The sequence below is a fragment of the Vulpes lagopus genome, chromosome 1 (genome assembly GCF_018345385.1).
Source record: "Vulpes lagopus strain Blue_001 chromosome 1, ASM1834538v1, whole genome shotgun sequence".
Classification (NCBI taxonomy): Eukaryota; Metazoa; Chordata; class Mammalia; order Carnivora; family Canidae; genus Vulpes; species Vulpes lagopus.
Window position 1 is genome coordinate 70547261 of NC_054824.1, and position 13533 is coordinate 70560793.

The following is a 13533-nucleotide window of genomic DNA, read 5'->3' on the forward strand; positions in this document are numbered from 1 at the left end:
GATAGAGAGTAGGTACCTGGACAGGACTTTGTGTGGCTGATGGGCTTGAGTGTGGGAAGCTGGGGGTATGGCAGGGCAGGCAGAGAGTTGGAAAGATTGGCACTTTTGGGGGTGATGCCAGCCAGGTTGTGGCAACCCTTGACCTTGCTTCGTCCTTGCAGGGCCAGGATGGTGCGAAGGGTGACCGAGGAGAAGATGGCGAGCCCGGACAGCCTGTGAGTGACTAGTGCCCCCTCCCTTCACCACTGAGCCCAAGCCTTCAGGCCCATTACCCCCTTTTGATGCCCTGCTCCTGAAAGTTCCATGGACCGGAAGCTAAATGCTCACGCATCCTTATTCCTCCCTCCATAGGGATCTCCTGGTCCCACTGGGGAGAATGGACCCCCTGGACCACTTGGAAAGCGGGTAAGTGAGGTGGACATCCAGGACCTTGAAGTGCAGTCCCTGGGCAGGGTGGATAGAGGGCAGTGGCAAATGGGATGGGCAGGGAGGTGCCTGGGATGGGGTGCATATATGTGTGAACATTTGTATTTGTGAGTGTGCCCTATATAAGTGAGTTCGTCCATTCCTGGGTTTTGCTATGTATCTTCTTGCCAGGGGTGGTAGGAATCATCAACTGATCAGAGTGGACACTGGAGGAAGGGGCTAGCTTTCCCAGCAGGCTTCCCCACCCCACCCCCGCCCCCGGCTAGGCCCAGGATTAACTCTCCAGTTGCTTCGGTAGAAGGGCACTAGATGGTGTGGGGGCAAGTGGCTCTTCGTAGAATACACAGAACTCCTCAGTATTTTAACAAGTGGTACAGCTATACCAGCTCGTCTGTGAATCAGCTTCTGTGACTCTGCATGCACAAGTGTGTGTGTGTGCGCACAAGGAAGTCTATGTGTGCGTGCATGCTCACATGCGCACAGTCACTGGAGGCCAGAAGGACAGGAGGGGAAAGCAGTTGAGCCTGGCAACTCCCTACCTATCAACTTTTCCTTCTTGTCTTCATCTGCAGGGTCCTGCTGGCATGCCTGGTCCCGAGGGGCGGCAAGGAGAGAAGGGAGCCAAGGTGAGGGAGAGGCCATCCTGAATGCTGGAGTGTTCCCTCTATCCCCTGGCACTTCTGGTTTCTCAGATTCCTCTCTCCAGACATCTATGGCATGTCGAGCTCCTCCATGTTGAGCCTCTTGCCCTGATGGGGGTTCCCTATACTTATTCCTGCTCCAGGGGCTCCTGGGGACTAGCCTCTCCTTTCTGCCTCATCCCATCTGCCTTGAACTCCTTACCCCCAATCATATCCCTTTCCTCTGCTTTTTAAGACTCATTCCATGCATGTGTTTCAGGGGGATCCTGGTGCTGTGGGTGCCCCAGGGAAGACAGGCCCTGTGGGTCCAGCAGGCCCAGCGGGGAAAACTGGTCCTGATGGTCTCAGGGGACTCCCAGGCTCAGTGGTAAGTCATGGAGTGGAGAGGCTTAGCTGGGGTAGGAGGGGTCAGGGGCCTTTGGAGGGTACCCATGTGAGGACAGTTCTCCTGACCTCTGTGGTCCCTTTGGCTCTGCAGGGTCAGCAAGGCCGTCCTGGGGCCACAGGCCAGGCTGGACCTCCAGGCCCTGTGGTGAGTGATTGTAGATTGAGTGGGGAGGGTGGGGGTGAGGACGGTGGTGCCCCGTCGCTTGGCAGTGGGCATGCAGCGGAGGCCTTGGACCAAGTGGGAAATGGCAGTGAGGAGAACTTGGTCCCACCTTCCCATGGAGAGAGTGACTTCCTGTCTCCCCACAGGGACCCCCAGGGCTTCCTGGCCTCCGGGGTGATGTTGGAGCCAAGGGCGAGAAGGTGAGTGACAGACTTATGGCTGGGCATCTCCCCTCATCCACACCCTGAGTGCCCAGCACTGTGCTTCAGACCTCCAGCACTGAGTCTTTGGAGGGTCCTTACTCAGACCCTGGGCCCGAGTCTCTCTTGTCTTCTGGGCTCTGACCCTTGTAGGTTCCTTCTTCTGCATCCCTGTGTCTCCTCTCTGCCACCCCCTGACCACCTGTCCCTCCTCCAGGGTCACCCAGGTCTCATCGGACTGATTGGTCCCCCTGGGGAGCAGGGAGAGAAGGGTGATCGGGGACTTCCTGGCCCTCAGGGCTCTGCTGGACAGAAGGGAGAGACGGTGAGGACATGGTCCTGGAAGGTCTGGGAGGATGAGTGTGGGGATTCATGTTGGGGGTGGGTGGGGTGGCAATGGAGACTCAGCGTAGGGGGACGGAGGGTGTGGAGGAAGACCCACTTGAACCATGCCTCTCTTCTTCCTAGGGTATCCCAGGAGCATCTGGCCCTATCGGTCCTGGAGGGCCTCCTGGCCTCCCTGTGAGTACCCCATCTGTTCCTCATTAAATCCCCTAAACCCCAATGCTCCCCCCTCCATAATCCCCCAATGGCTTCCATGGCAACAGCCAGCAAACAAGAATAGGCCCCAGTGTCCTCCATATGTCCTTACACCTGCAGTGTTTCCTCCCCCACCCTTCCAGGGCCTCCCATATGTCTCCGAGTCCCCTCATGCCTGCCCATCCTGTAGGAAAGCCAGGGTCTTGTGGACTCATGACTTTGCCTCTCCATTCCTCCATATCCCAACCGTCCCCTGTGGTGACTACCTCTTTCTTATTCCTCATTTCATAGGGACCTGCTGGCCCCAAAGGAGCCAAAGGAGCCACAGTGAGTGATACCCCAGCCAACTCTGAGCTCTGCTCCCTTCCCCCAGCCAGACTTGACACTTTCCAGGGCAAACGTGCTCTCTCCCAGGGAAACTCCTCATTCCCAGCCCAGAGATTGATTTGACCCTTCTGTGACCTTGATTGCTTGCTTGACCCCTTGACTCCGCCATGACCTCATTTACTCCTCTGGCAGGGCCCAGCTGGACCCAAGGGCGAGAAGGGCGTCCAGGGTCCTCCAGGACACCCGGTGAGTTACAAGTCAGGGCCTGCTTCTCTGACTGTGCCTCTCTGTCGTTTCCCCCTCATATCATTCTTGTCTCTCACACTCTCCACCCATCCCTCCACCCAGGGCCCCCCAGGCGAAGTGATCCAGCCCCTGCCCATCCAGATGCCCAAGAAGACTCGGCGCTCGGTGGATGGAAGCCGCCTGATGCAGGAGGACGAGGCCATACCGGCTGGGGGGGCTCCAGGCAGTGCTGGGGGGCTGGAGGAGATTTTTGGTTCCCTCGACTCCCTTCGGGAGGAGATTGAGCAGATGAGGCGGCCGACAGGGACCCAGGACAGCCCTGCCCGCACCTGCCAGGACCTGAAGCTCTGCCACCCAGAGCTGCCTGATGGTCAGTGCCAGGCTCAGGAGACAACGGAATGAAAAGCCGAATGGATGTAGGGGCTCTTGGGGGAAGGTGTGGGGTGGGGGCTCGGAGCTCGGGGCTTGGGACAGCAGTTCTTTACCAACTAGGTCAGAAATATTTCAATATTTAACGGCTGATCTGGTCCTCCCAGTGTGCACCAGCTCATGATCAGCCCGCTGCCTACAGGAAGTGGCACACATGCACACACGTGCATGTGTACACTTGTGCTTGCATTTATACTAACGGGCACATGTGTGCATCTACAACCACCTATTGTACTGATGTGAGGGTGTCAGTGCTCCTGCCTCCCCTGTGGGAGCCTGGGGGTACTGCTGCGGGAAGGGGTCCCTCAGATGGGCAGAGTGTAGGGTGATGATGGAATGAAGTATAGGTGGGGGAGGTACTGTAGGGACTCGGGGAGAGTGGGGCCGGGAGACCAAGGGCATGGTGGGGAGAAGTGGGGTTTGGAACAGCAGGGCGGGGAGTGGGAAAGGGGGCAAGGAGTGTCTTGAGTCCCGCCTATGGGGGCCCTGACCCTTCCTTCTCCCTTCCCTGACAGGAGAGTACTGGGTTGACCCCAACCAGGGCTGTGCTCGGGATGCCTTCCGGGTTTTCTGCAACTTTACAGCAGGAGGGGAAACGTGTGTGACTCCCAGGGATGATGTCACGCAAGTGAGAGCTGACCCCTGACTTTCCTCCCCTGCTCCTCTGTGCAGCCCAGTGGCTTCTGGGTTTATGTGACAGGTGCCCTGACCCCTACAGAGCCTTTGCCCCTTCTTTCCCTGGCTTTTATCCTCTTAACAGCCCTCTGCCACTCTTCCCTTGACAACCCAAGACAGAGTTTGCCTTTTGTTTGCCCTCAGTAAGTCCTCCCTGTCTCCCACTCTGGCCCATTTCTCCCCCAACCCTTTCTGCCCAGTGAGTCCCCACCCAGAACCCTGGGCTGGGGACCTTGTGTCTGTAGATGCTTTGCAAGCCCTGCTCTGTCTGCCCCTCATCGCTGTCCTCTCTCCCCCCAGTTCTCTTACGTGGACTCAGAGGGCTCCCCGATTGGTGTGGTCCAGCTTACCTTCCTGCGGCTGCTCAGCGTCTCAGCCCACCAGGATGTCTCCTACCCATGCTTGGGGGTGGCCCGAGAGGGTCCCCTGAAGCTCCGGGGGGCCAATGAGGATGAGCTGAGCTTGGAGACCAGCCCCTATGTCAAGGAATTCAGAGACGGCTGTCAGGTGGGAGGCAGGAAGAGCTGGATGGGGTGCATCCCAGAGTCAGGCTGCAGAAGACCCATTGGGCAGAGGCACCTGGAAGACCAGGAGGAGTCCAGCTTCTTGGTGTCAGATGTATTCGAGGGAGCTCAGACAGGGGCGAGGAGGGTGGGAAAGATGGAAGGTGGGATTCACCTTTGGTGCACCCACCAGCAGCATGCAGAGTGAGTCATACAGGCTTGTGCACACATTTACACAGGTTGCCCGACAAGCACGCAGGTGTACAAACCACCTCCTGCCCCCTGAAGGCACAGGAGCGCACAGACACTCCCAACCTATACAGACATCCCCAGAGTTGCCTGGACAGGGTCACACATGGACATACACATGTGGAATCATGTCAGATATCATCACACAGTGACACCACAGACACGTGGGTTCGCACAGACTCGCACAACTACCACAGGTAGATGATCTCCAAGATGAACCCAAAGCTGTATAGACTGGCTCATGAGCACACATGTGTGCATGCACACACATGTGCACACAAATCCAATCTTCCTAGCTTTCCTAATCCTGACTCTCTGGAAGAAATTTGAGGAAGAAAATCTAGCAAGTCTGACCACATGACAAGGATGGGCTGAGGAGTAGGGGGGATAGCACCTCAGGGCCTCAGAGGAGAGGGGAACCTGGGCCTGAGGCTGGGGGATCTGTGGGCTCTGTGTGTGCCTCCACCAAGCTCACTGCTCCCTCTCTTCCATCTTCCTCTCAAGACACAGCAAGGCCGGACGGTGCTGGAGGTGCGGACTCCTGTGCTGGAGCAGCTACCGGTGCTGGACGCCTCCTTCTCAGACCTGGGGGCCCCCCCAAGGCGGGGAGGGGTGCTGTTGGGGCCTGTGTGCTTCATGGGCTAGGACCTTCTCTGCCTGACTCTGTCCGCCGAAAGCAGGCCCACCCGGAATCTCACAGCATCAGCTCTGTGCCACCTCCCAAGAGGGCTTCTCACCATCTAGAGGGCTTTGGGCCAGGGCACCGAGAGCCCCCAGTCTGGGGCACACTAGGGGAGGGTGAAGCGTGCTGGGCACCCCAGGGGAGGGGTGGCACCTGGGGCTCTTGGCCCTCCCACCGGGAGCCTGTGACCTGTTAGGCAGCCGGGACCCTTATTTAAAACTCACCTCCCAATCGCCCCTAAACAAGCAGAAGAGAAGAGAAAGGACACTGTGTATTTTGTATTTAAAAGTAATTAATTAATTATTTAAAGAGCGGAAAACAAAACAAAAAAGATAAAGAGAGAAATGCCAACAGGAACCAGCAGACTTTGGAGACAGGGCTCACCCTACTCCTTGCTCAGGGCTTCCAGGCCAACCCCTCCCCCCCCAGCCTGCCTGTAGCACCCACTGTGAATGTTGGAATATATGGTCTCCTTTGCCTCAGGGTCTGACTCTCTCTGCCCAGGGGCTTTCTCGGCTCCACCAGGGTGTTTGGCTTCCCGACCCACACACAGGCTGTATCTCACTTGGTCTGGGACTTGCAGGAACTGACTGTTACCTGGTGAGCAGGCCTCCACCACTTCCCACCCCTTCCCCCCCCCCCCCGCCCCCGGGCGGGGGGAGTGGAAGGGTGAGGGGTGAGAGCAGGGCTGTTTTCAGCACTGTCAAAATACCAAAACTCGTCCTTATCAGCTAGCCAGTCACCATGTCTCTGAGCCCCTGAGCAATCCACTACCACCCTGGCCACTCTGGTCCCACCCCTGAGCACCCTCTCACCTTCCCTGATCCCATAATGGAAGGGTTAATGTGTGGCATCTGGATGGAAGGGACTCCCGGGACCTTGTCCAGCCCTCCGACCAGTTTCCTTTCTGACTGATGGCTAAATAATGTGATCGTCTCCTCTAGGGCGCATGTGTGTGTGGTGCTTGTGTTGTTATTTCAACCCCAACCCCAACCCTGCCCAGTACCCCCTCTTTGCCAGCTGAGCCTTTACCAGAAATGGAAGGCTTAAACCGTTTGCCCAGAGGGCCTGTCCTTTTGTGGTGCTGGGGCCCAGAAAAAATTCATAAAACCTGGCTGACAAGTCCAGACTCACGAGCCCATCAGGCAGGAGCCCAGGCTTCCGTGTGACGCAGATGCTGGGCTGTTCCTGGGTGAGGGTGTGCCTGTCTTCCTCGTGTCCGGGTCAAACACGACATCCCAGCACCCCCACTGGCCATCTTTAGGGACCTCAGGGTTGAAAGGGGGGCCTTCCCTGGTCTGGTCTAAGCTCTGCAAATGAGAGGACTGAGGCTCATGTCCAGGACAACGTTTCCTGCCCCTGTGCTTCTGGTCACCTCCTCCTTCCCCTTCAAGTATGCCATGGTCCTGGCTGCTGTATGGTCCAAGGCCACCTGCACCTGCATTATCGGCTACTCTGCGTCAAGGCGCCCAGTGCTCGTCCCACCGAGAGCGGCACGGCCCCCACTTACTCCTTTCCCAGCGGCCCCTTTCAGGGCTTACTCAGTAGCTCTGTGCCCTCCGGGTCTGGGCAGGGCCCTTCTGTTCAGGGCACCCCTAGCTGGCCTCCCACCTCTCCTGGGGCTTCCCATCCCCACAGCAGCACTTCCTGGCTCCCGCCCGTCCTGGCAGTAGAATAAAACTTATTTCAGGGCCTCCTCCCAATCCGGAGGCCCCTTCTTCGCTGGAAGCCGGGCTGCGCGTGTGCCGGGGTGAGCGTCGCGCACCTGCGGGGCCGGGGCCGGGGCAGGGCCCGTGGGACCCGAGTCCCTGGAGGCCGCGCCCCGCCCCTCCCGGCGGATCCCAGGCGTCACAGCCTTGATCGTCCCCGCCCCCAAGGACAGAACCCCAATCTCTGAACCCTTGGAGGGGTGGATCTGGCTCAGTGTCGACAGGAGGAAACTTTTTTTTTTTTTTTTTTAAAGATTTTATTTATTCTAAGAGAGAGCAGCAGAGACAGGCAGAGGGAGAAGCAGGCTTCCTGCAGGGAGCCCGAGGTGGGACTCGATTCCGCATCCCGGGATCACGCCCTGAACCGAAGGCAGACGCTCAACCACTGAGCCACCCAGGCTTCCCCCAAAGAAGCTCTTTTATGGTCTGGAAGTGCAGCCTGAAATCCACGGTGGGCAGGAAAACCGTCTTCAGATAAAAACAAAAAACAACCCCTCCCTCTCCCCCGCCAGCGCATCTCCCCGCCTCTGCTGCCCCCTGGTGCCGGTGCCAAGACTTCGGCCTCCTAAAGCGCAAGCGGAGCAAGACGGAGTAAGACGTTCGTAACTCGCTGTCCCTTCCTCCGTCACCCACTGAACCCTCCCCACCCCACTCCCCAAACCCAAGAGGAGTCCGCTTGGAGGGGAAGCCCCCGATCCCGTCTTTCCGGGGTGAGGCGGTGGATGGGTCTCTGGATCCCTTACGTCCTCGGTCTCAATCTCCAAGTCCTGATGCTCCGGGCAGACCTCTCCCCTTCCTTCTGGGCCTCCGCTGGACGGAAGGGCAGACCTACATAGATCCTCGGCCACACTCACTCCCAGCCTAGCTGGCCCAGCGCTGAGGCTTCTGGGGCTCTCAAACTGGAGCCAAACCCACAGAGGTTGCCCCCAAAGCACAAAGGGGAGTGTTCCCAAAGGTCACTTGTGGTCAGATGCTCTGAGCTCAGAGGGCTTTTCTCCATGGAAACAATGCCATACATTCACTCAAATAACATTTATACACGGCAGTTGGGTCCCAGGCCAATCCACAAAAGCCTATTTAGCTAGAATGCCAACCAGTCCCAGACAACAATTTTACAAGCGATTCTGTGCCAAGTTGCCGCTGAGGATGCCAGAACCACAGCTCTCTCCTTGCAGCCGGATTTCTGCCTCCTCCGGGGCAAGCAGGGGCCTGGCTCTAAGGAAAGATGGGAGGATTTGAAGGGCAGGGCTCCAGAGGTGGGAATTTTGGGATGGGGCTGGGTGTGGGTAGCGGTAGTTGCCCTGGTATCTAAACATGTGGGTGCTGGCAGTGGCTCCAGTGGATTGTGGGCATTGGAGGCTTCTGGATAGGGTGGGGAGGGCATAAAAAGAGAGGCTTTGGAGAGCTACTTTGGGTCTGAGTGGGTCAGAACACAACTCTTGCAGGAAGGGCTGGTTCTGAAACTCCTAACTGCCTCTCAAACAAGTTTAACTTGAACGTAGTGAGGAGGGAGCCACTACTGATGTTTGGAGAGATAAGTGATATGACAGGTTTGTGTATTAAGGCCCCACCCAGGCTGGATAAGGCTGTGAAGGGCTCAGACACAGTCCCCCAGCCAACCAACCACAGGAGGGAGTGAGATTTAGCGAGAACGCCTGGGGATGGGTGCTCTAGCCCTTCACACTCTTGGAGCTGCATCTTAGCCCTGCGCCAACATTTTTGACCTGGTAACTTATGGTCAAAAAACAACTTGTAAAATTTGGACCACTTAGATCACTGTACCTGGGAGCACTACCTATCCCAGAAGGCCTTCCCCTCCTTGGCTGTGTTGCATGCTGGGATGTGTAGTTTCTGAATGGATCAGAGTGGTGTAGATAGAGACGGATAGGGAACCGAGTGGGCCAAGGTAAGGAAGGCTGTAGTTGCCTCAGAAAGAAGGTGGTGACCCAGTTTTGTGGTTATGAAGCCCCTATTCCTGCAAGTTTGGTGTCAGCAGGGACTGTTAGGGCCATATCCTAGTTTTTTCCCTGGCCAGTGGTGCAGGTCATAGGCCGCGGTAACATTTCCTAGCTCAAACCTGTTCAGGTGAGCAGAAATCACCCCTGGGTGCTTGCAATTGGCTTTCTTTCATTTTACTTTTTTCTCATCCTCAGGGTAGTTTCATGGGAACTGGCAGTGCCAGCTGACTGCTATCTCAGTAGGGAAGACCTGTCCCACTGGTCTTTGAATGAAGACCAGCGACATCTAGGGGCACCCCCCCTTAGGGTTGCCCTCCAGTATCCACGATGGCAGAATATGGCTCAGTGAGAGTCAGCCCATCACTGTGCCTTCCCTCAGGTAGCAGGTGCATGAAAATCCACGTGTCTATTTTGCTCTGGCTTCTTTTCTATTAGTAACATTTTAAAAAAAAAGATTTTATGTATTTTTTTGAGAGAGAGTGAGCGAGCATGAGTGTTGGAGGGCGCAGAGGGAGAGGGAAAAGCAGACTTCCCACTGAGCAGGGAGCCCTGTGAAGCTCTGGGATCACAACCAGAGCTGAAGGCAAATGCCCAATGGACTGGGCCACCCATACACCCCTCTATTAGTAACATCTTACTTCCAAGTAGAAGGCCTTTTGAATCCCATGAAATAGGTATGGAGTTTTCTAAAATATAACAGATAAAAGCCACATTGGCTACTATGGCAACTGGTGGAAAGGTCATGTTCCAGGTCTTGCCACTGCATCTCTACAGGGCTAGGACTCCATAGAGTCTCTGACCAACTATGTGGGTCATGGTGACAACCTCTGCACTGGAAAGACAAGGGGGGGCAACTGGCCATATTGCCTTGGTTAAATCTTCTGGCTTTCTTACTGCAGACACACTGGTGTCTGGGGCACACTGCTTGCACCCTTCAAACTTCTGATCTTACTGCTGTTAAGATCCCATACTTCCAAAGTTTCTTTCCTTTTTTTAAATTTCAAGTTGGCGTCACACCCAACATGGGGCTTGAACTCATGACCTTGAGGTCAAGAGTCACATGTTCTACCAACTGAGCCAGTTTCTTTTTGTTACAAACGTAAAATCTGATTCATAACAGCTTAAGCCCCAAAGGAAATTTATTATAAAAATATTGGGGTACTCAGTATTTGAAAGAAGTGTTTCCTCTTTGTAGGGGAGAGCAAGGGTGGTTCTGAGACCTCAGAGGTTCATAGACTTTGTCCCTGAGTGTGGACACAAACACAGCCCGAGCAATCCACTCTCCACCTCTGTGTCTCTGGGCTCCATGGTTCAGGTTCCTGGAGTCCCAGTCTGATTGGCCTGGCTTTCTGATCAGCTGTCCCTCCGAGAACCAACATTTTCTGGCTGATGGCCCATAGTGACAACAGATAACTTATATGAGGCACTAGGATGGTGAAAGGGAGGTGTTGGGGGCACTCTTCCCACATAAGGCAGGGTTACTGAGAAGACACCCCAAGAGGTGCTTGCTACCTTTCCCTCTACACAGACCCCCTTCTGTACATTTGACCAACATGATCCAACCACCCTGTTCATGACCACACTGGTACTTCCTGACTCACCCTCACCTCAAAGGGCCAACCCAAAGTCATGTTCAGCAGTTGTAACCACAATGTCATGAGCTGTCTAATCCTAGAGTCCAGCATCTCTGTTGTTTGTATCTTGTTGCTTTGCTCTTCAGCACATAAACATCTATAACCATGATAGCCAGGGCCACATTAAGACTTCTATAGGCCCTACCACATTTGCCTTTCTGTACCCTTTCTTCAAAAACAAAATTCAGAACTGTATTTATGACTGTGTTGGACATGATAAATATATTCATATTATATATTTAGATATTTTCTTCAATCTAAAAGTTCATTTTCTATTTTAAAAGAAATGTAACTGTAAACATTTTCATGAATCCCCAAAAGTACTGTGGACTTTTGTGTGTCTACTTTGCTCTGCCAAATGGATAAGTAGGTCCTGACTGTATCTTTATTGAATATTTTATGCTTTATTAATAAAAAACCCTCTTCCTGTTTGCTGAATTTTATCTTAATCAGGATATTTTGTTTAATGTCAAAGGACCTTGCTTTTTCTCATTTGCATTACCTGGTTTCTATATGATGCCTATTGTCTATTTTTAGAACATTTTTAATGGAAAATTTCAAACATACTAACATATAGAGAATGGTAAAATGAATCTTCTGCTATCCATCAGCTGTGAGTTGATAAAAACTTTCAACTCATGGCCAGTCTTGTTTTGTCTCTACCTCACTGACTCCTTTCTCCTCATTGGATTATTTTGAAGTCGTCCCAGATATCCCATGATTCCCTCTGTGAACTTTTCAGTAGGTAGCACTGAGATAAAGACTCTTACAAATATGATCACAATTCTAATGTCACATCTAAAAATTAATAATCATTCTTATTATCAAATATCCACTCAGTGTTCAGATGTCCTAAGTTGTGTGTATGTGTGTGTTTGTTTAAATCATAATCCAAATGGAGTAGATCAAACTCGATGAAGTCTTTTTTTTTTTTTTAAATGATAGTCACACAGAGAAAGAGGGAGAGTCAGAGACACAGGCAGAGGGAGAAGCAGGTTCCATGCACCGGGAGCCCGACGTGGGATTCGATCCCGGGTCTCCAGGATCCCACCCTGGGCCAAAGGCAGGCGCTAAACCGCTGCGCCACTCAGGGATCCCTCTACAAAGTCTTTAAAAACATATTTCTTGGGTGCCTGGGTGGCTCACTATGTTAAATGTCTGCTTTCAGCTCAGGTCATGATCCTGGACTTCCAGGATTGAGTCCCACATCGGGCTCCCTGTTCAGCAGGGGTCTGCTTCTCCTTCTGCCCTCACCTTATTTGTGCTCTCTCTTACTCTGTTTCTCAAATAAATAAATAAATAAATAAAATCTAAAAAAAAAAAAAACAAAACCACCACCATATTTCTTGGGACATCTGGGCAGCTCAGTCGGTTAGGCATTAACTCTTGGCTCAGGTCTTTTCTTTTTAAAATTTTTTTTATTTAAATTCAATTTGCCAACATATAGTATATCACCCAGTTGAGCTCAGGTCTTGATCTCAGGGTCATGAATTCAAGCTCTGTGTTAGGCTCCACACTGGGCATGGAGCCTACATTTAAAAAAAGGGGGGGGGAGGGATCCCTGGGTGGCGCAGCGGTTTGGCGCCTGCCTTTGGCCCAGGGCACGATCCTGGAGACCCCAGATCGAATCCCACGTCGGGCTCCCAGGGCATGGAGCCTGCTTCTCCCTCTGCCTGTGTCTCTGCCTCTCTCTCTCTCTCTCTGTGACTATCATAAATAAAAGTAAAAAAAAAATTATAAAAAAAGGGGGGGAACCCCCCTTGTTCCCTAAGTTATTTTTATTTACGTTTTTTATTATGGAAGGGGGGGAACCCCCCTTGTTCCCTAAGTTATTTTTATTTACGTTTTTTATTATGGAAAATTTTAAACATATAAAAGTGGCTTTTTATTTCCTTTTAAAATAATTAATAACTATTACTTTTTTCAGTTTTCATTTTGAATACTATAAATATCAATAACACAATACACACAAGGAAAGCCTTTTGGGATTCTCAATAATTTTTAAGAGTATAAAAGAGTCCTGAGGGGGAAAAACCATTACTCATCCCTTGTTCCCACCCTCAGAGATGTGGATTCAATTCACCTGGCATGGGGCCTGGGCAAAGGTACTTTTGTAAAAGTTCCCCAGGTGAATTCAAAGTGCAACCTGGGTTGTGAATCTCTGCTCAGAGACTTGCAGGAAATAAGCTAAAGGATAGAGTAAGAAAGCAGCCCTAGGACTGAAAGGGGCTCCTGTATCCAGTAGAAATGCCTGCAAGAGTAGGCACGGAACCCCAAATAACAGTGGCCAATAATTGCACTACTGGGTATTTACCACAAAGCTATAGATGCAGTGAAACACCGGGACACTTTCACCCCAATGTTCATAGCAGCAATGTCCACAATAGCCAAACTGTGGAAGGAGCCTCAGTGTCCATCAATAGATGAATGGATAGAGAAGATTTGGTCTATGTATACAATGAGATATTAGCCCTCAGGAAGGACAAATACCCACCATGTGCTTCAACGTGGATGGAACTGGAGGGTATGATGCTGAGTGAAGTAAGTCAATTGGAGGAGGACAAACATTATATGGTCTCATTCATTTGGGGAATATAAAAAATAGTGAAACGGATTATAGGGGAAAGGAGGGAAAATGGGAAAAATTAGAGAAGGTGACAAAACATGAGAGAGTCCTAACTCTGGGAAACCAACAAGGGGTAGTGGAAGGGGAGGTGGACGGGGGGATGGGGTGACTGGGTGACGGGCACTGAGAGGGGCACTT

The 13533-nt window shown here is 52.8% G+C and overlaps 1 protein-coding gene across 6 annotated transcripts in view; it reads left to right on the top strand.

Annotated features, from left to right (window-relative positions):
* The window catches only part of COL11A2 (collagen type XI alpha 2 chain), a 29539-nt gene extending 23128 nt beyond the window's left edge, over nt 1–6411 (top strand). For all 6 annotated transcript variants that reach the window (XM_041768186.1, XM_041768192.1, XM_041768178.1 and 3 more), the window contains 14 exons: nt 162–215; nt 352–405; nt 999–1052; nt 1327–1434; nt 1546–1599; nt 1764–1817; nt 2035–2142; nt 2286–2339; nt 2649–2684; nt 2877–2930; nt 3033–3300; nt 3875–3987; nt 4335–4541; nt 5291–6411. In XM_041768186.1, coding sequence (XP_041624120.1) covers nt 162–215; nt 352–405; nt 999–1052; nt 1327–1434; nt 1546–1599; nt 1764–1817; nt 2035–2142; nt 2286–2339; nt 2649–2684; nt 2877–2930; nt 3033–3300; nt 3875–3987; nt 4335–4541; nt 5291–5431 — 1359 coding nt within the window. In that variant the 3' untranslated portion in view covers nt 5432–6411. The remainder of the gene's footprint in view (nt 1–161; nt 216–351; nt 406–998; nt 1053–1326; nt 1435–1545; nt 1600–1763; nt 1818–2034; nt 2143–2285; nt 2340–2648; nt 2685–2876; nt 2931–3032; nt 3301–3874; nt 3988–4334; nt 4542–5290) is intronic.
* Nucleotides 6412–13533: the final 7122 nt, after the last annotated feature.